At 38.3% G+C, this 21,907-nt stretch overlaps 1 protein-coding gene across 1 annotated transcript in view; it reads right to left on the bottom strand.

The window, feature by feature from the left end:
• Nucleotides 1-2,732: 2,732 nt before the first annotated feature.
• The window catches only part of LOC103994951 (bifunctional phosphatase IMPL2, chloroplastic), a 21,218-nt gene continuing 2,043 nt past the window's right edge, over nt 2,733-21,907 (bottom strand). Inside the window, exons 5-9 of the mRNA XM_065079475.1 lie at nt 4,509-4,633; nt 4,317-4,383; nt 4,083-4,172; nt 3,262-3,373; nt 2,733-3,012 (exon numbers count right to left, since the gene is read on the bottom strand). Of these exons, the coding sequence (XP_064935547.1) occupies nt 2,942-3,012; nt 3,262-3,373; nt 4,083-4,172; nt 4,317-4,383; nt 4,509-4,633 (465 nt within the window). The 3' untranslated portion in view covers nt 2,733-2,941. The remainder of the gene's footprint in view (nt 3,013-3,261; nt 3,374-4,082; nt 4,173-4,316; nt 4,384-4,508; nt 4,634-21,907) is intronic.

The raw sequence follows: 21,907 nt of genomic DNA, 5'->3' as shown, positions 1-21,907 counted from the left end.
CCGGCTATTCCTATATGGAAAAACATGAAATTGAGTTGAAAAAGGGGGAAAGAATTCTTGTGAAAAAAGTTATAAATCTCTTAGTATAGAGTCACCTCTTCCTAGTATTTAAAAGTTCTTCTAAAAGGAGAAATGAGGTCTAAGTGTAAAAGAGAGAAGTGTAAAAGTTTTCTCTTGAACTTATGAAAAGGAGAAAGATGTATAAAATGGTAGTTGATCTTCGTCCGTTGAAAGAAGATTAGTAGTGGAAGCCGGTGGCCTCGAGCGAAGAGGAATCGAGAGTGGATATAGGTCATGACGACCGAACCACTATAAAACTCGATTTATATTTTTTTTTATGCTTTTCACTTATATTGCAAACTGATTTACTTACTTAATACTTTCACTACCTTACGAACATATTTCAAGTCAAGCATTTTTCCGATCGGTTTTTATCGAATGAAAATTTTTAATTTGACATAATTTTATCGTAAGCATTAATTTGCTCCAATAGTCCTAATAGTGTGACTTAGTCCTAATAGTGGCGACGGATGCCGATCAAGTTTGCGAGATTCCTTGAGAGGTAGCTGCCTAAAACTGTGACATGCTCGTCCTGAGTCTAATCAAAGGGGTGTCCATGAGGTACACCGACAACCTCATCAGTGATGCTCACAATTCCTTTGTTCTGGTAAGCGCTAGTGATGCATATGACCTTTATGGTTCTTTATCACCCTAACCATGGGTTCTGCTTTGCAAGGACAACTTCTGTCATTGACTCTCTTGAATCAGGTCAAGGATTCCTCAACTACCCTAGCTTGAGTAATGAGAGAAACGGATGACTTCGTAATGAGGGCTACGAAGAGGAATTGCTTTATTGACAAAGCCGAGAGGCTCCGAGTGCAAACAATGGACGTGGAGAGAGAGCTGGCAATAAAGAATCATCACTCAACAAATCTGGCCAATCAACTACATTTGATGCTTTGAATTGTCCAACAAAGTGAGAGCCAATTGCCTCCAGCTCAACAAGGCACAATTAAAGTCAAACGAGGAGATGACGATTCTCTGTATCAAGAATGTCAACTTGTAGCAAGCAGTGGAGTGGGTGATGGGGCAACTTAGGATCGAGGAAGAGCGAAAGTTAAGAGTATGATGCGATAAGGGTCACCAAATAGAAGGTATCTAAAAGGTTTGAGAAGGGTCTAACCCAAGTCTCATTTAATGTCTGGCACTTTAGGTATCAGCTTGTGATATCTCAAACGTTTTATGACCACCTTGGCCTCAAGCTCTTAGAAAGCTTCAATAGCAAGTGGCCCACTAACGAGGAGTTTGTCTTCATTGAATCCAACGGACTCGATGACCATAAGGAATATAAGTGACCATAAGTAAGTTGAGGGATAGCTTCTCGAGGAGCGCACCGAGGTAGCTAATCCCGAGGGCGTTCCTCCAAACCTTGAAGGTGACAAAGCTGTTAAAAGGGGCCAAAGGAGCTCTGGTGGATCCTCCTACTATCGCACCTATTGAGGTCGACGATGCCGCCCAAGCCACCAATGTCGCTGACGTCGAGATTTATGCATTGGGGGTCATAACTATTGCTGCAATAGGAATCAAGCTAATCCAACCTCTTCCTTCCAATCTCTCCCCTTCGCCGTCGTCAGGATGATGACATGATTGAGGTCAAGATTAAGTATTGAGATTAGGCTTGGCCTTTAGGCTCCTTATTATTTTTTTTCTTTTCCTCTTTAGTCGATGGATCTTTTTAATGTAACGAACTAATGAGCATAATATAGAAACTTTTTTTTTTTTAATGAAAATCAGTTTTATTTTATTTACAAAGCATGTAAGTTACTATATTATTGAATTGGGTTTTTCTTCATGGGTAATACTTTTGAAGATGTTGAATATTCCAAGTTTAAGGGATGTCCGAGCCCCCTAGGGTCTCGGTCAGACTTCCATGGTAACTTTGATAGAGATCTTCTCAAGTTGATGCCAACTTTTCTCAAGAGTAAGTGGGATCACTAACTTTGGCCCAAGTCCCAAGGCCTTATATGTCATTTTAGAGCATTTTTATCTCACATCTTAGGTCCTCCATTTCTATAAGATATGCATTTGACAAAAACCCCATAAATCAATTTTGATTTTGTACTTATTGATCAAAAAATCCATAAGCAACTTAGGAGCTCGATTTCAGCCCAGTAAGTTCAAAATAAAGATATTTTATATAGTGTCAATTATATAAAGATAGGTTTAACGAGACTATTGCATTTAACATTACAACTTGCAGCCAGCTTTTGCAAAGCCTCACGCAGACATGATTTAGCCGTAGGCAGTACCGCAAGCAAACATATCAGTTGGGTTTACAGACGACGAACAAACACATTTACAAAACATTGCATTTGGATTTGCAAGTGCAAATCGAACTATTAGATCAACTACGACAGCTCAGAGAAAGAAGACGAATAAAGGTAGAAAGTGAGAAAAGTAAGAAGAATACGAAAAAGAAGAGTAAGAATAAAATGAAAAAGATTAAGAAGATGATAAAGTGGAGAAGAAATATGAAAAACAGAGAATGAGTAGAAGAAAAAGACGAGGAAGAAAAACAAGAGGAAAAAGAGGAACAATAGAAAGAAGAGGATGAAGAAGAAAAGGAATCTTAAATAGTAGTAAAAGAGAGGAAAGAAGAACGAAGAGAAGTACAAATGAAGTCATTTATAATGTTTCCATGGGTTAGTTGACCGTATGTTACTACGGCTCCCTCAAAAATTGCTTCCACTTTATTTGCATAAAGCTGTAACACAGTCGGATGTAGCAAACAGAGTTAAAAGAATTTGTTACCATAAGCATAGCAAGTAACAAATGCGATCTCCATACTGATCCCGATTGCCCTTTATCCTAAATACCTTTCAAATGACTTAAGTATGTCCTAAGCCAATAAACAATTCTTCAGATTTAGCAGCCATGAGCCTTACTGCCAGTGTAGCTCTTCCAAAGCCTGTCTGTGGACCTTAGGGTCCCCTGCTGCTACAACGTTAAAACCTGAAATGAAGTTACAGCATCATTTGTTTATTAATTGGAAACAAAACAAGCTGAAAATGTCAGAGATGCATAAGAATATGAAAAGTTCTAGTTCCCTAAACACACTACTTGGATTTGAATTGCTTGGATGGAAGGTACCAAGACTAGTAATTGTATCAGAAAAGTTATGGGTTCACCACAAACAAGAATAAAATACACAATTGTGTCACAGGAACGAGATGAAACAGCACAACAGCAAAAGAGCCATACTTGTTGGACGTGACTCGGGGGAGACCTTCCAGTAAAGCATATGTCCTTTCCAATCAGTTATTGATCCCCCAGCACCTTCTATTACAGGTACCAACGAGAGAAAGTCATAGGGCTGTCAAGCAGTAAGATTTTACATGAGCAACAGGCAGTTGAAAGATATATTCTTGAAAATGACATTAGATATATATGTTTTCATTTACTTTCTAATGCTAATGTGACTGGAAGTTATGAACCCCAATTCCACAATGTTATAGGATGAAAACACTCCATTTGTTTCAGGAGTTCAAGTTGGAATACAGAATCCATCCTGTCATCCAGATAGGGGTAACGAGATTCTGCTTCACTATGTCATGATTACTAGTCCACATTGATCACATCAAGATTGACAGAGACCTCAAGTCCAAAAGAGGACCAAGCTTGTAGTACCCCAATCGGTACTACATTAAAAGTGGCTGATGGGTTGAGTTGGTTTCTAGGACTAGATAGATCTGGTAATACTGAGCTTAACCATTTCAAACCATGTGGTAAAGTTCCACCAATGTTCTAAGCCAGTTAAGTCTATTGTTTTAGATTGTGACATAACTTCGATTAAGCATGACTTGGGACACCAAGACGGTATTACCATAATGGCTTATGACTGATGAGTATATGACAAGTCGAATCTTGAATACCCAAGAAAAAAATGGGCCTAGCAGTATAAATGGAAACAGTAAACCAAGGTTGTGCACTATTAAATATTGAAGCAAATAGACTACCCAGTGGAAAAAGCTGAACTGATATTAAGGTCATCCTAAGAGAGTTATTCGGAATAGATATCTCACCTTTAGCCCAGACTCAATTACAAGATCAACATATCCAGAAGCCAGAAGAGCATAAGCATAACAATCGCAACCATACAGTGGAACTTTGACCTAGAATTAAAATATATAAACAAAGAGGAAATGAGCAAGTATCAATAAGTGTGCGTCACATGGACTTTGACACATTTAATATTTTTCTTATCCACTGAAAAATCAAGCAAAAAATACAGTACATGACCAATTCGCATTGCTCACCTTATCTCTTACACGACAGAAAGCTTTTTCAGCATCACCGCTAAAGAGATGTGGACTTGTTGTATACCTGAGAAAAGAAATAATATAATGACAATATTTTCATATCAAGGTAGAAAACCCATAAATTTCACACAACTGAATGTAAAATCACTGTGATTCAACTAATATTCTATCAAAGAAAAGAACCCATACAAGTAAGCTTGTGAAAGTTTGTTACAATCACGTGTTGAAACTTCCCGTCCATTCATTGTTGTTGTTCTCCCATCAATCCCAACCCATCTTTCTCTTAAGACAGGTTGATCAATGATGCCAATAATCTGAATGAAAAATAAAGATGAAAAGTAATTCAGTGTGTGGAAACAAAACAGAGACCTACAATAAGTACGTAATAACAACAAATATAAGTTATTCCATGTTCATTCGTCACAAACTTGATAATATAAATGTGAGAAAAGTCTGTATAGAAATTATATAGAAATGCATTGGCATACAACAGAGATATGTTGATTTGCTTACAAGTAAAATAGACATTGTATTAAAGCCACATTTATAAGGTGTTTCTCAAGCAGCCAACGAGAAATGGGACTTATTCGAGTAAATTGTTTAATAAATAAATGAAAATTTGCTGATATATCCCTGCATATATCCTATTCACCTCTTCAAAAATTGCAACTACCAATCAGGGCACTTCAAATTTTACAATTCTTTACATAGCTCCTTAAAGTTAAAGTCAGTTGTTGACTTACTAGACTCTGACACTTGTACCACGAAATGATTAGATACCTTCAAAGAATTTAAAAGATTAGAATGATGTGGAACAAAACCTTCAAGAATAATTTGCAGAAATTGGTTTCTGTATGCATACAGTTGAAGATAAAACTATCATTGTTCCCTCTCTTTAGTAATAATATATTCAACAAATATAACAATATAGGTAATTTATTTAACATAAGTCTTTATGCCCAAACCTAACTCAGCTACCTTCTTTTACCTCTTTAAGTCTCCACCGAGATTTCACACATCTGCAAATGGGTTTTGGAAAGAATCCTGGCCACAACTGCTTCAATGTCGAATTACATCGACATTTCTAGGATGTTCTCAAGTATCCCATTCCTTATCTGCTTTCCACACCTCCAGGCATCTCCCCCAGTCGAGGAAAAACTCTTTTTGTCTTTATTCCTAAGAAAGACAACCCCTACGTGGTCAAGGACCTTAGACCTATAGCCTCCAAGTGGTCAAAGACTTTAGACCCATTGCTCTTTGTGATGTGGTTTATAAACTCCTATCTAAGGTTCTTGCCAACCGGATCAAAACTTCCTTCAAAATCTTATCAGTCTTGAGCAATCTGCTTTTGTCTAAGGTAGGACTATTCACAATTTGGATCAATTATTCAATAAGATTGAGAGATCGATAAAGATATTATTCATAGAATAAAAGCAAGATGGTTAAAATGATGAGGGGCAACAGTCTTGTGTGATTATCAAATATCTTTGAAATAAAAAAAAATTTATAAAACAATTATGAGACCAATAATGCTTTATGGGTCTGAGTGTTAGGTAGTTAAGAAAAAAATATATAAAAAGTTTATGTTGTCGAGATAAGAATGTTGAAATGGATGCGTGGAGTTACTAATCAAATATAGGATAAAAAATATTTTTATCCGTGAACAACTAGGTATTGATTCGATATAAGATAAGATGAGAGAAAATCATTTAAGATAGTATGAGCATATGCTGAAGAGACCTCTACATACGATAATCAGAAGAGGTGAAATAATTAATGTTAATGATACGAAAAAAGATAGAGGAAGACCTAAAGAGACTTTAATAGAAACTATAAACAAAGATTTAAGCACTCTGAACTTAACTAAACATATGACTTTTTACAGATCTCAATAGCGACAAAGGATCCATGTAGCCGACCCCAAATAGTTGAGACTTACGAATTTGTTGTTGTTGTTAAGGACTATTCATAATAACATCCTTATAGTCGACAAACTAGTTCATACACTTTCTAAAATCCAAAGGTCAATCTCCTCTTATCCTCCTGAAGCTAGATATAAGAAAGGAATTTGACCCCCTCTCCTAAGAAGCTATTCACAAAGCACTCCTTACTAACTTCCCCCTATTTACAAAGGGACCCCCTTTCCCCTTGTCTATTTATTTTCGCACAACAGATCCTCTTCTCTTTAATCACATCTTTTGGAGCTCAAAAGCTTATTACTCCTTTTAATCTCAAGAGGGTGCATTTGTCATATTTAGTGTTTGTTGGCAACCTACTTTTAGCTTTTTGTGCTAATTCACAATCTTGTGTCAACATCCTTAAGGCCCTCGATATCTTCCAAAATCTTATTAGTCTGAAAGTCACTTTGCACAAATATAACATTTACTTCTCTAAGCATGTGTCCCTTACCTCCAAATACTCTACTTGTAACTCTTTGGGTATTAGGGCAAGGCGTTGGCTTATGAAATACCTTGGCTCCTTCCTTTCTCTTGGTCACCTCCCACAAAACAATCAAAATATCTCTATGGATAAGACCCTCTCCCATGTCCAAGGATGGTATAAGGGTCTTATTTCTCAGGCTAGGTGGATGGTTTTTATTACCTCTGTATTTAACTCTATTTTGACTCATCTCCTCAATTACAACATATCAGATTCCATATTTAACCATATGACCCGCGTTACTAGGAATTTTTTTTCTGAAATACGAACTCCTCCGCTTCTCATATGATGATTATTAGTTGGGAGACCATTTCTAAACACAAATACTACGAGGGTCTAGGTTTACGTGATCTTGTTACAATCAAGGAGTCAATTTATGCCAAGTGGATTCTGTCGATCCTTAATAAGTTTGATTCTCTCTAGGTTGGCATCCTTAAAGCTAAATATGGGGATCTTCACCCTTGGATTAACCCTTCTAATAATCTTTCTTGGTCTAGGTGCAATATCAACAATCTTACCAAGAGTATTAGAGGATTTAGGAAGATGATTAGCAAATGGTACTAATACCAACATTTGGAATGATTTATGGATTGATAACATTCATCATAGTTTCTGACCTACCTTGATTAATGTGGGGGAAATCTCTAATTTTTGTGTTGTTTTCAAGTTTCTGATTGCTAACTCTTAATATGTTTCTGTCCTCGAGCGTCTTTTTCATTCCTCCTTGTTTGAAATGATTCTTAAAATTCATATTCTTAGGTGCCCCGATGAGGACATATGGATTTAGAAGACCAATCATTTGGGCTCTCTCTCTACCAACGGTGCCTATCAGTATATTAAATCAGACTATAGGGTTGAGGTTTGATAGGGCTGGAAAGCAACATAATAACTTTCTATTTCAACATAAAACTTTTTCTTTTCAAATTATCCTGGAATCATCTTCCAACTTACCTCCAAATACTCTACTTGTAACTCTTTGGGTATTAGGGCAAGGCGTTGGCTTATGAAATACCTTGGCTCCTTCCTTTCTCTTAGTCACCTCCCACAAAACTATCAAAATATCTCTATGGATAAGACCCTCTCCCATGTCCAAGGATGGTATAAGGGTCTTATTTCTCAGGCTAGGTGGATGGTTTTTATTACCTCTGTATTTAACTCTATTTTGACTCATCTCCTCAATTACAACATATCAGATTCCATATTTAACCATATGACCCGCGTAACTAGGAATTTTTTTTTTGAAATACGAACTCCTCCGCTTCTCATATGATGATTATTAGTTGGGACACCATTTCTAAACACAAATACTACGAGGGTCTAGGTTTACGTGATCTTGTTACAATCAAGGAGTCAATTTATACCAAGTGGATTCTGTCGATCCCTAATAAGTTTGATTCTCTCTAGGTTGGCATCCTTAAAGCTAAATATGGGGATCTTCACCCTTGGATTAACCCTTCTAATAATCTTTCTTGGTCTAGGTGCAATATCAACAATCTTACCAAGAGTATTAGAGGATTTAGGAAGATGATTAGCAATGGTACTAATACCAACATTTGGAATGATTTATGGATTGATAACATTCATCATAGTTTCTGACCTACCTTGATTAATGTGGGGGAAATCTCTAATTTTTGTGTTGTTTTCAAGTTTCTGATTGCTAACTCTTAATATGTTTCTGTCCTCGAGCGTCTTTTTCATTCCTCCTTGTTTGAAATGATTCTTAAAATTCATATTCTTAGGTGCCCCGATGAGGACATATGGATTTAGAAGACCAATCATTTGGGCTCTCTCTCTACCAGCGGTGCCTATCAGTATATTAAATCAGACTATAGGGTTGAGGTTTGATAGGGCTGGAAAGCAACATAATAACTTTCTATTTCAACATAAAACTTTTTCTTTTCAAATTATCCTGGAATCATCTTCCAACTTACCTCCAAATACTCTACTTGTAACTCTTTGGGTATTAGGGCAAGGCGTTGGCTTATGAAATACCTTGGCTCCTTCCTTTCTCTTAGTCACCTCCCACAAAACTATCAAAATATCTCTATGGATAAGACCCTCTCTCATGTCCAAAGATGGTATAAGGGTCTTATTTCTCAGGCTAGGTGGATGGTTTTTATTACCTCTGTATTTAACTCTATTTTGACTCATCTCCTCAATTACAACATATCAAATTCCATATTTAACCATATGACCCGCGTTACTAGGAATTTTTTTTCTGAAATACGAACTCCTCCGCTTCTCATATGATGATTATTAGTTGGGACACCATTTCTAAACACAAATACTACGAGGGTCTAGGTTTACGTGATCTTGTTACAATCAAGGAGTCAATTTATACCAAGTGGATTCTGTCGATCCTTAATAAGTTTGATTCTCTCTAGGTTGGCATCCTTAAAGCTAAATATGGGGATCTTCACCCTTGGATTAACCCTTCTAATAATCTTTCTTGGTCTAGGTGCAATATCAACAATCTTACCAAGAGTATTAGAGGATTTAGGAAGATGATTAGCAATGGTACTAATACCAACATTTGGAATGATTTATGGATTGATAACATTCATCATAGTTTCTGACCTACCTTGATTAATGTGGGGGAAATCTCTAATTTTTGTGTTGTTTTCAAGTTTCTGATTGCTAACTCTTAATATGTTTCTGTCCTCGAGCGTCTTTTTCATTCCTCCTTGTTTGAAATGATTCTTAAAATTCATATTCTTAGGTGCCCCGATGAGGACATATGGATTTAGAAGACCAATCATTTGGGCTCTCTCTCTACCAGCGGTGCCTATCAGTATATTAAATCAGACTATAGGGTTGAGGTTTGATAGGGCTGGAAAGCAACATAATAACTTTCTATTTCAACATAAAACTTTTTCTTTTCAAATTATCCTGGAATCATCTTCCAACTTACCTCCAAATACTCTACTTGTAACTCTTTGGGTATTAGGACAAGGCGTTGGCTTATGAAATACCTTGGCTCCTTCCTTTCTCTTGGTCACCTCCCACAAAACTATTAAAATATCTCTATGGATAAGACCCTCTCCCATGTCCAAGGATGGTATAAGGGTCTTATTTCTCAGGCTAGGTGGATGGTTTTTATTGCCTCTGTATTTAACTCTATTTTGACTCATCTCCTCAATTACAACATATCAGATTCCATATTTAACCATATGACCCGCATTACTAGGAATTTTTTTTCTGAAATACGAACTCCTCCGCTTCTCATATGATGATTATTAGTTGGGACACCATTTCTAAACACAAATACTACGAGGGTCTAGGTTTACGTGATCTTGTTACAATCAAGGAGTCAATTTATACCAAGTGGATTCTGTCGATCCTTAATAAGTTTGATTCTCTCTAGGTTGGCATCCTTAAAGCTAAATATGGGGATCTTCACCCTTGGATTAACCCTTCTAATAATCTTTCTTGGTCTAGGTGCAATATCAACAATCTTACCAAGAGTATTAGAGGATTTAGGAAGATGATTAGCAATGGTACTAATACCAACATTTGGAATGATTTATGGATTGATAACATTCATCATAGTTTCTGACCTACCTTGATTAATGTGGGGGAAATCTCTAATTTTTGTGTTGCTTTCAAGTTTCTGATTGCTAACTCTTAATATGTTTCTGTCCTCGAGCGTCTTTTTCATTCCTCCTTGTTTGAAATGATTCTTAAAATTCATATTCTTAGGTGCCCCGATGAGGACATATGGATTTAGATGACCAATCATTTGGGCTCTCTCTCTACCAGCGGTGCCTATCAGTATATTAAATCAGACTATAGGGTTGAGGTTTGATAGGGCTGGAAAGCAACATAATAACTTTCTATTTCAACATAAAACTTTTTCTTTTCAAATTATCCTGGAATCATCTTCCAACTTACCTCCAAATACTCTACTTGTAACTCTTTGGGTATTAGGGCAAGGCGTTGGCTTATGAAATACCTTGGCTCCTTCCTTTCTCTTGGTCACCTCCCACAAAACTATCAAAATATCTCTATGGATAAGACCCTCTCCCATGTCCAAGGATGGTATAAGGGTCTTATTTCTCAGGCTAGGTGGATGGTTTTTATTGCCTCTGTATTTAACTCTATTTTGACTCATCTCCTCAATTACAACATATCAGATTTCATATTTAACCATATGACCCGCGTTACTAGGAATTTTTTTTCTGAAATACGAACTCTTCCGCTTCTCATATGATGATTATTAGTTGGGACACCATTTCTAAACACAAATACTACGAGGGTCTAGGTTTACGTGATCTTGTTACAATCAAGGAGTCAATTTATACCAAGTGGATTCTGTCGATCCTTAATAAGTTTGATTCTCTCTAGGTTGGCATCCTTAAAGCTAAATATGGGGATCTTCACCCTTGGATTAACCCTTCTAATAATCTTTCTTGGTCTAGGTGCAATATCAACAATCTTACCAAGAGTATTAGAGGATTTAGGAAGATGATTAGCAATGGTACTAATACCAACATTTGGAATGATTTATGGATTGATAACATTCATCATAGTTTCTGACCTACCTTGATTAATGTGGGGGAAATCTCTAATTTTTGTGTTGTTTTCAAGTTTCTGATTGCTAACTCTTAATATGTTTCTGTCCTCGAGCGTCTTTTTCATTCCTCCTTGTTTGAAATGATTCTTAAAATTCATATTCTTAGGTGCCCCGATGAGGACATATGGATTTAGAAGACCAATCATTTGGGCTCTCTCTCTACCAGCGGTGCCTATCAGTATATTAAATCAGACTATAGGGTTGAGGTTTGATAGGGCTGGAAAGCAACATAATAACTTTCTATTTCACCAAAGGTCAAACTTTTTCTTTTCAAATTATCCTGGAATCATCTTCCAACATTTAATTTATTTGCTTATCTTTACCATCACAAATTAGATAGTTGTTTTGTATGTAATCTCCACTGCTCCATGTTGACTCATCCATGCACAGATTCCTTGAATGCCCTTTCGCTATTACCTTTTGGAATCTGCTTCGATGTACAGTTGGTCTTCGTTTTAAATTCTTTATACAAGTGTCCTGCAAGTCAATCACGTGAGTGATGGCACGTGTGATACGCTGCACAATCTCTTTTGGTTATTATTATTATTGCATTTTCTCACTTTATATTATGTGATGAATATATATTGTGATGTCATTGGATCATGATAATAAGACCAATTCGCCTTTAAACACAGATCTTAAATATTTCTAATAATAGGTTACTCAAGAGGGGCATCGAGGTAACTAGACAGACAGGTGTACTATATGCACGTTCATATGATGGAGATAATTAATCTCATAGCTACTTGTATGGGGATACTAGGGATATAGTACAGGCGCTCATTGGAAAATGAGTTCACTGAATGATCCGCTTACAGAATGCTGGTTGGTTAATAATACCACATCGTCAAACTGATTCCGTAGTCCCAATTGTGTATCCGATCCTTAGACTTAGACATCAAGGATGTCTTGTTTGAGTACTTCATTCTTTGATACCGGACTTATAAGTATGAAAATTTCGGATCTAGTACAAACGGTCATTGGGAATCAGTGATTTAAAAAGCACTAGGCGCTTTTTGGCGCCAAGGTCCAAAAATCGTCCGAACAAAGCGAGACGCTAAAATATAAAAATATATAATATAATTAATAAATATAATTATTTAAATAAAAATATAATATTAAATTAAGAAAATCTTGAAAAATTACAATATCACATTAACAAAAAGTCTCAAAATTCAAAACAATAACAATAATTTCAAATAAATAAAAATTAACAGTATTAAAATCAAAATAATATATTATTAATCTAATAAATAAAAATATTGTTACTAGTATACAGTTAGTAGCATACTGTTAATATACTGTTAACAATATACAAAGTGAGAAGAGTGTGAGTAAGAGGAAGATCGAGGCTGCTGACTGAGAGCAGCGGGAGCGGCGAGCGACGGTAGTGGCAGCGGTAGCAGCAAGCAGCGGCAGTAGGAGCGAGAGCGACGACAGTGGCAGCGGCAGCGGGAGCGAGAGCGGCGAGCGACGATAGTGGCAACGACAACGGTAGTAGTGAGCAACGGGAGCGGGAGTAGCAATAGCGGTAGAAGCGAACAACGACAGCGACAGCGGTAGAAGCGAACAACGGCAGCGACAGCGGTAGCAGCAGGAGCGACGTGCGACGATAGTGGCAACGACAACGGTAGCAGCGAGTAGCGGCAACGAGAGCGGGAGCGGCGAGCACGGTTAAGGTTGGGAAGTCGTGAGAGGAAGGCTGATATCGATGCTTTAGTTGGTTCGATTGAACCAATTAAAGCACCGGAGACCGAACCAGACCTAAAATGCTGGTTTGGTCGCCTAATTTAACTCGGGCGCTCGCCCGAAGTGCCCGACGATTGAGCTCAGGCGAGCGCCCAGGCGATGCCCGCGCTGCCTGGAAATGAAGCGAGGCGTTCGGGCCTCGCCTCGCCCGAGCACCTAAGCCAGCGCTCGAGCGCCTATTGAAATCATTGTTGGGAATGGTAGCCAACCTTACGAAGGCAATTGGGTGCCAAAAGAGGATCATCCACTCTCAGTATCATGAGAGGAATATCCCGATGTTTTCACTCAGGCAAATATCTGGCTAGGGTCAATCGGATCGTGATGAATTCGATAAGCATGAGATTCGGATTGAGAGAGGAGTTCTCCAAGAGAATCCGATTAAAGTGAGACTCGAATGGATTCCACATAGTCCTGACAGCACCATGCCCGGCATACGGATTCTGAGATATTAGATGGATGAGGGACTATAGATACACGGTAACTGAGGGCAAATAGGTCCAACGAATTAGATCCCCCCTGTATCGTCTGGGGACTATGACGTAGTGGCCTAGTACGTCCATAGTCGATGAGTTGAGTGAATCATTATGAGGATAATAATTCACCGAGTCAGAAAGATTTCTGAATCAAAAAGAGTTCTGATAGGTGCAACTCACGGCCAGCTCGGTATTAGGCCTAGAGGGTCATACACATATGGTGGACAATGTGACGAATACAGGATCGGGTATGGGATATCTGATAAGCCCCTGTTTTAATAGATCCTTGAGAGAAACCCAATATAGCTTAGAATGGTTATTGGATGGGGATCCAATATCCATTAAGCCAGGGGTAATTGAATAGAGATTCAATACTTAATAAGAGGGATCCATTAGGGTTAATTAAAGGAGAGTCTCTATAAATAGGAGTTGGGACTAAAAGGGTCATAAGCTAGACCCCTATTGCCGCCAACCACCTCATCTTCTTCCCCCTTCTTCCTCCAGCCGACTACCCCCTCTCTAGTCCGAGAGGACAGCAAGAGGGACCGATCCCTCGTGTGCTATTACGTGGTGGTGCGCGATCGCGAGGAAAGAACATACTGCGCGAGTAGGTATGTCGTTGCTGCGTTCATCATGTAGATCATCACTAGAGAGGAGTTTATAAGAGCTCCTTTATCTATGAACTAGGATCTGCAATCTTAAGGGATATACGAGTTCCCCTAGATGAGAACGTCTCAACCACTTTATGCAATTTTCAGTTTCACGAGTTTTATGCTCCCCATCTTCACACGATGATTCAATAAGATTGTTTTGGGAAATCAATTTTTATTTTACTTTCCGTCACGCATGTGATGCACCCCAAGTTTTCCCAATAGTGGTATCAGAGCTAGGTTGCTCATGCGATTATTGGTTTTCTAATTGTACGCTATGATGAATCGCGTAGAATCGGTTTTTTGCGTAAAGTAGTTGCGTTCGTTATCGATCCTAGATTTGTACAGCATATGTTTTGGGGGCTGAAAGGTTATGTCGGCTAGTTGTTTATCGTCAAAACAATTGATAGAAAACTAGGAAAAAGGGCAACAATTATTGTAGCCCTACAGCATTGGCCGAGAGCAATACTTGCTGCTCTCGGCCTGGCCAAAGGCTACATGGCCGAGAGCAGCCAGCCTTGCGACCAAGGATTCCTGACCGCAAGGGCAACCCTAGCAGCCAAGGTTTCCTAGTCGCTTGGGGTACCCTGCAATGTGGATATGGCAAGGTTTCTCAAATTGAATTATGGATTAATTCAAGTTTAATTAATTAATTAATTTAATTAATTATTACCTAGTTAGTCATATATATATATACATATGATGTATGATGTGAACAGATGATTATGAGTCATTTAAGATCATGTGTATACGTGTATGTGATTATTATTGGGGTTTACGAGTCTTCCTCTCTCTCTCATTATATCCAACATGTATTTCTATCTCCCTCAGTGTTGTATCTTCCCTTGATAAAATTAAGGTTTCTCATTTATGCGATATGTACATAATTATATATATACATGTGATGTATGATGTGGACAGATGATTATGAGCCATTTGAGATGATGTGTATACGTGTATGCGATTATTATTGGGGCTTACGAGCCTCCCTCTCTCTCTCATTATATCCAACATGTATTTCTATCTCCCTCAGTGTTGTACCTCCCCTTGATAAGATTAAGGTTTCTCATTTATGCAATATGTACATTTTTAGGCCTGCGTACCTATAATTAAGTTGTAATTGCACGAAACGACGCAATGAGAGTGTGGAGGTGCCAACGGGACCCAGGAGGACATGGAGATCATCGAGCTTGCAGATGCGTCAAGGTGCCGACAGGACCGATGAGGATGAGATGGATGATCACCGGGCATGGAAATGCGCTCGCTAAGACACACATAGAGATTTTGTACGTGATCATGCCTTTTAGCTCAAGCCTTATCAGACTAGGTTCTGGTCCATAATCATATAGTGTGGATGCCTATATATGATATATGTTTATTTTTGCACCTACTAAGTGTTTGTATATATATATATATATATATATATATATATATATATATATATATATATATATATATATATATATATGATGTAAATATATATTAAATATATATATGTGACGCAACATATTTAACTACAAGACCATATTAAATAAAAAAACTCCTCCAATAATAATATTAAGTCGGTAAAAATGAGACAATTAAATTGATCCACGCGGCCTTTCACAATTATAGGCAAAAATCATTTTTCGATATGTGTTGAGTTAGTTGAATCCCTCGAGACTCACCTATATTGGGATTTGAGATCTTTCCTACGACATAGAGATGTCACCGGTGACCTGAGGGCATGGTATGCTTGGTCAAGTCCCTCGAGAGCATATCATCAAATCAAACTCATCTTGTAATGATGGTGCTGACTTAACTGAACATTATGATCGATTAAGTCGCTCGAGGTCATGATGGTTTGGAGGCCGAATAGGATGGGATTTTAGACTTAAGTGTGATTGGTCGATTAGCAAGAGTTGTCTATATTTTGGACTTAGTATGATTGGTCGAGTCCCTCGAGGTCATACTAAGATGCCAACTAGATCCCGATCCTTAAAAGAAATCCGTCGGAGATTTCCAATTCACATGCCGAAGGGTGTCGTGTGTTTTGAGAGAAAATAATAGGAGTAGATTAAGATAAAAGGTCATGTCTTAATTGTTCTTCGTAAAATCTAAAATCTGCATGTTATTTATTTTCTACTACATCTTTACTTTTTAAAAATATATCGCTTGCAAATCCCTTACATGGCATACTAGATGTCAACCGTCTCACTGGTCCAAACTATACGGATTGGCCCTGCAACCTCAGAATTGTTTTCATGACGAAGAAATTTGCGTACGTCCTTGACACAATTATACCCGTGTATGCGAAAGGGGAAAATAAGGATGAGAATGCTCGCTACATGAAGCATATAGATGATTCCACTCTTGCTCAATATTACATGTTAGGTTCTATGGCTCCCGAGTTATAGAGGCAGCATAAAAATATGGATGTCGGATCCATCCTCCTTTATCTCCGGAAATTGTTTGAGGAACAAAAAAGGACTCAACGATATGAGATATCCAAAAGTTTCTTCCGTGCAAAGATGACTGAAGGGACATCGGTTTAGAATAATGCCCTTAAGATGATTGAGTGGATTGAGAAGCTCACGGGTCTAGGAATGGTCCTAGAGGATAACCCGTGTGTATATCTTATACTTCAGTCCCTTTTGGTTCCTTTTCACAATTCATAATGAATTTTAACTTGAACAAGCTTGAGATGACTCCCCTTGAGCTCCTCAATATGTTGAGGGAGGCTAAGAGCACCATCAAGAAAGATAAGCCAGTTCTCTATGTTGGTGAGACCAGAAAGAAAAGGAAGGTAGAGAAGTCTCTTAAGAAGGGTAAGAGCAAAGATTGTTAAAAAGGACCTGGCAAAGGATAAAGGATAGTGCTTCCACTACAATAAAGACGAGCACTAGAAGAGAAACTGTAAGAAGTACCTTGCAGAAAAGGCGAAACAGAAGCTTGGAGAAACTTTAGGTATATTCATGATTGATCTCTATTTATTAGAAAGTTATGATAATGCATGGGTCTTGGATACCGACAATGCATCTCATATCTACAATTTGTTGCAAGTTCTAGCAAAGGCTAAGAGATTAGCGAGAGGGGAGGTGGACCTCAGGATGGGGAATGGTGCAAAGGTTGTTGTTGTTGCCGTTGGCAAGGTTACCCTACAATTGCCTGGTGAAGTTATTCTTGCATTAAATACATGTTATTTCGTTCTTTCGATCATCAAAAACATTATTTTTATTTCTTGATTGATAAATAGTTGATATAAATTAGTTTTTTAGAACAATGATTGTTTACTAATTTTAAATAATGAAATCATCAATAGAGGAATATTAAATAATGATTTATTTATGTTAAATGTTATTCCACATGTCATGAATGTTGGTGTGTCTAAGAGGAAGCGAGATGAGGTGAATGATGCATACTTGTGACATTGTAGGTTAGATCATATCCACGAGGGAAGAATTCAAAGGTCGTTAAAGGATGGATACTTAGATCCATTTGATTATGAATCATATGCAACCTACGAGTCTTGCCTTTAAGGGAAATTGACCAACTTTCTATTTAGTAGAATTGGAGAGAGAGCCACTGAGTTGCTATGACTCATACATACTGATGTATATGGTCTTATGTCAACTCAGGCAATAGATAGTTATTTATATCTCATTACATTCATTGATGATTTCTCTAGGTATAAACATGTATACTTAATGAAGTACAAATCCAAAGCCTTCAAGAAATTTAGGGAATACAAGAATGAAGTAGAAAACCAGATTGGAAAGAGTATCAAGACTCTTCGATCAAATCTAGGAGGAGAATACTTGAGTACAAAGTTCACCCAGTTCCTCAAAGGTCATGTGATCAATATCCCAATGGACCCCTCCTTATATATCACAACTCAATGGTATATCGGAAAGAAGGAACCGCATGCTGTTGGACATGGTGCGATCCATGATGAGTTTTGCCGACCTACCCGTCTCTTTCTAGGGCTACGCTCTAAAATCCGCAACTTACCTTCTGAACTAAGTTCCATCTAAAGCGATAGTGTCTACACCATATGAGATATGGAAAAGAAAGAAGCGCAATCTTAAGGTTGTTAAGATTTGGGGCTGCCCTTACCCACGTTAGAAGACACAACCCCAATAAGTTGAAATCAATGACAAAACGGTGCAAATTCGTGGGATACCCCAAGGAGACTTGTATGTATTACTTATATCACCCCAAGAACCAAAAGATCTTTGTTGCCAAGAAGGCAGTGTTCCTTGAGAAGGAACGCATTCTTAGTGGAAACAGTAGGATAGTGACGTCAAAGGCAATGTGTTGACTATGATGAAACCTGCTCGCCCATAGTCATGCTGAAATCCATCCGAATTTTGTTGGTCATTGCAGCACACTATGATTATGAGATCTGGTAGATGGACATGAAACCTATGTTCCTCAATGGCAACATCGAGGAGGAGGTATATATAATATAGCCTGAGGGATTCATGTGGAAAGTTCAAATAAGGTGTGCAGATTGCTCAAGTCCATCTATGGACTAAAGAAAGCTTCCCGAAATTGGAACATAAAATTTGATGAGGCAATTAGATCTTATAACTTCATTAAGAATGAAGATGAAACTTATGTGTACAGGAAGGTAAATAGGAGGACTATCACCTTCTTGGTGTTATATGTAAATGACATCCTAATCATTAGGAATAATAATGTAGGAATGCTCTCAACGATTAAGGCTTGGTTAACTCGACACTTCTCCATGAAAGACTTAGGGGAAGCATCCTACATTTTAGGGATTCGGATCTATATAGATAGATACAAGAGGATGCTTGGCTTGTCCCAGTCCAGATGCATAGACACCATTATCAAAAAGGTTTACCATGAAAAATTTCAAGAGATGACTCATAACAATAAGACATAGAATATCACATATCAGGAGTATGTCCCTAAAGACTCCTGTAGAAAGGGCAGACATGAATAGGATATCCTATACCTATGCGATAGGATCTATTATGCATGTTATGTACCAAGCATGATATAGCGCGTGCTCTAAGTGTTACAAGCTGGTATCAGGCGGATCCAGGTTTGGAACACTGGAAGGCAGTAAAGTATATCCTTAAGTACTTGAGAAGAACTAAGGATCTTTTACTGATATACGAAGGAGGTAATATCAAGGTTGAGGGCTACACAGATAGAGTTTCTAATCCGATGTCGATAACAGCAAGTCAAACTCAGGGTATGTGTTCACCCTAAATGGATGAGTAGTAAGCTGGAAGAGTTCTAAGCAAGACACTACTGCTGACTCGACCACTGAGGCAGAGTATATTACTACGATAGAAGCAGCAAATAAGGCAGTCTGGATGAATAAGTTCATCGCAAATCTAGGAGTTGTGCCGGGCAACGAGGAGTCGATTCCCTTATATTGCGACAATAATAGGGCGATTGCTCAAACGAAGAAACTCAAGTCTATCAAAAGTCCAAGCATATTCTGAGGAGGTTCCACTTGATCAAAGAGATCGTAGCCCATGGTAATATAACAGGAGAAAAAGTTTCATCCAAAGATAACATTTTAAATCCACTAACAAAACTGTTGTCTCAAATTGTTTTCGAGCGTCACCGGAACCTGATGGGGATCAAGGTGATTGGCTTTAGGTCAAGTGGGACATTGATAGTTACAAATGCCCTACAAGTCAATCACGTGAGTGACGGCACATGTGATACACTACACAATCTCTTTTGATTATTATTATTATTATATTTTCTCACTTTATATTATGTGATGAATATATATTATGATGTCTTTGGATCTGTGTAATAGGAATTGAATCATGATAATGAGACCAATTCACATTTAAACACATATCCTAAATATTCCTAGTCATAAGTTACTCGAGAAGGACATCAAGATAACTGGAAAGACCGGTATGCTATATACTCATCCATATGATAGAGGCAACTGGTCTCATAGCTGCTTATGTGGGGACACTAGGGATATAGTACAAGTGCTCATTGGAGAATGAGTTCACTAAATGATCCACTTACAGAATGCTGATTGGTTAATGATATCTCATCGTCAGACAGTAATTTCGTAGTCCCAGTTATGTATCTATTCCTTAGACTTGAGACACCAAGGATGTATTGTTTAAGTACTATATTCTTTGATACTAGACTTGTAGGTATAGAAGTTCCGAATCTAGTACAGATGGTCACTAGGAATTGTAGCCAACCTTACGAATGTAATTGGGTGCCAATAGAGGATCATTCACTCTCGATATCATGAGAGGAATATCCTGTGTGTTCTCACTCCGGCAAATCCCTGGTCAGGGTCAATCGGATCGCTATGAATCCGATAAGCATGAGATTCAGATTGATAGAAAGAGTTCTCCAAGAGAATCTGATTAGAGTGAGACTCGAATGGATTCTATAGGCCTGACAGGACCATACCCGGTTTACGGATTCTAGGATATTAGATAGATGAGGGACTATAGATACAAGGTAACTGAGGACAGACAGATCCAATGGATTAGATCCCCCTATATCATTTAGGGACTATGGCGTAGTGGTCTAGCACGTCCATAGTCGATAAGTTGAGTGAATCATTATAGGGATAATAATTCATTGAGTCAGAAGGAGCTCTGAGTCAAAAAGAGTTCTAACAAGTGCAACTCACAGCAAGATCAATATTGAGCCTAGAGGGTCACACATATGGTGGACAAAGCAACGAATAAAGGATCAGGTATGGGATATCCGATAAGCCCCTGTTTTAATAAATCCTTGGGAGAGACCTAATAGAGCTTAGAATAGTTATTGGATGGGCATCCAATATCCATTAAGCCAGGGGTAATTGAATAGAGATCCAATACCTAATAAGAGGGATCCATTAGGGTTAGTTAAAGGAGGCTCTTTATAAATATAAGTTGGGACTAAAAGGGTCATAGGCTAGACCCCTATTGTCGCCAACCTCCTCATCTCCTCCCCCCCTTCTTCCTCTAACCGACTACCCCCTCTCTAGTGCGAGAGGACGACAAGATGGACTGATCCCTCCTTGTGCGCTGCTGCGTGGTGGTGTGCAATCGCGAGGAAAGAACGTGTTGCGCGAGATGTGTCGTTATTGCATTCGTCGTATGGATCACTGCTAGAGAGGAGTTTGCGATAGCTCCGTCAAACTAGGATCTGCAATCTTAGGAGACATACGAGTTCCCCTAGGTGAAAACGTCTCAACCACTTTATGCAGTTTTCGGTTTCATAAGTTTTATGCTCCCTATCTTTGCACGACGATTCGATAAGATTATTTTAGGAAACCCCCTTTTTTTTTTGCTTTCCGCTACGCATGTGATACTCCCCAAGGTTTTCCAACACTTTGGCCCTTGGTTCATAAGTACTTAGCTCAGGGAAAGGGACAACTATAGCAATTACCACTCCAACTGAGATCCTTATACTCATCTCCTCTGGGATTTAGTCTCCTTGGCTCAATAAAAATAAGGTCAAATTCCACAATCATGTCAAACCTCCATTCTTAGTATTCAGGGGCGGCTAGCCCTCATGAATGAGATTTATCAAGGTGATCCTGATCTCAAGGGGAGTAGAACTATGATCTCTATGAATCCACTAGGGAAGGAAATTTTGACTACATTTTATATTGTGATGGTTCTTTCACCTCTCCCGATTCTCTTGCAAGTATGGCTTCATCTTCATTTCCCCTCTCACTGGAACTATTGTTGTAGGATGCTCTTC

This window comes from Musa acuminata, chromosome BXJ1-8 (genome assembly GCF_036884655.1).
Source record: "Musa acuminata AAA Group cultivar baxijiao chromosome BXJ1-8, Cavendish_Baxijiao_AAA, whole genome shotgun sequence".
Lineage (NCBI taxonomy): Eukaryota > Viridiplantae > Streptophyta > Magnoliopsida > Zingiberales > Musaceae > Musa > Musa acuminata.
This window is presented reverse-complemented; position numbering and strand designations above follow the sequence as displayed.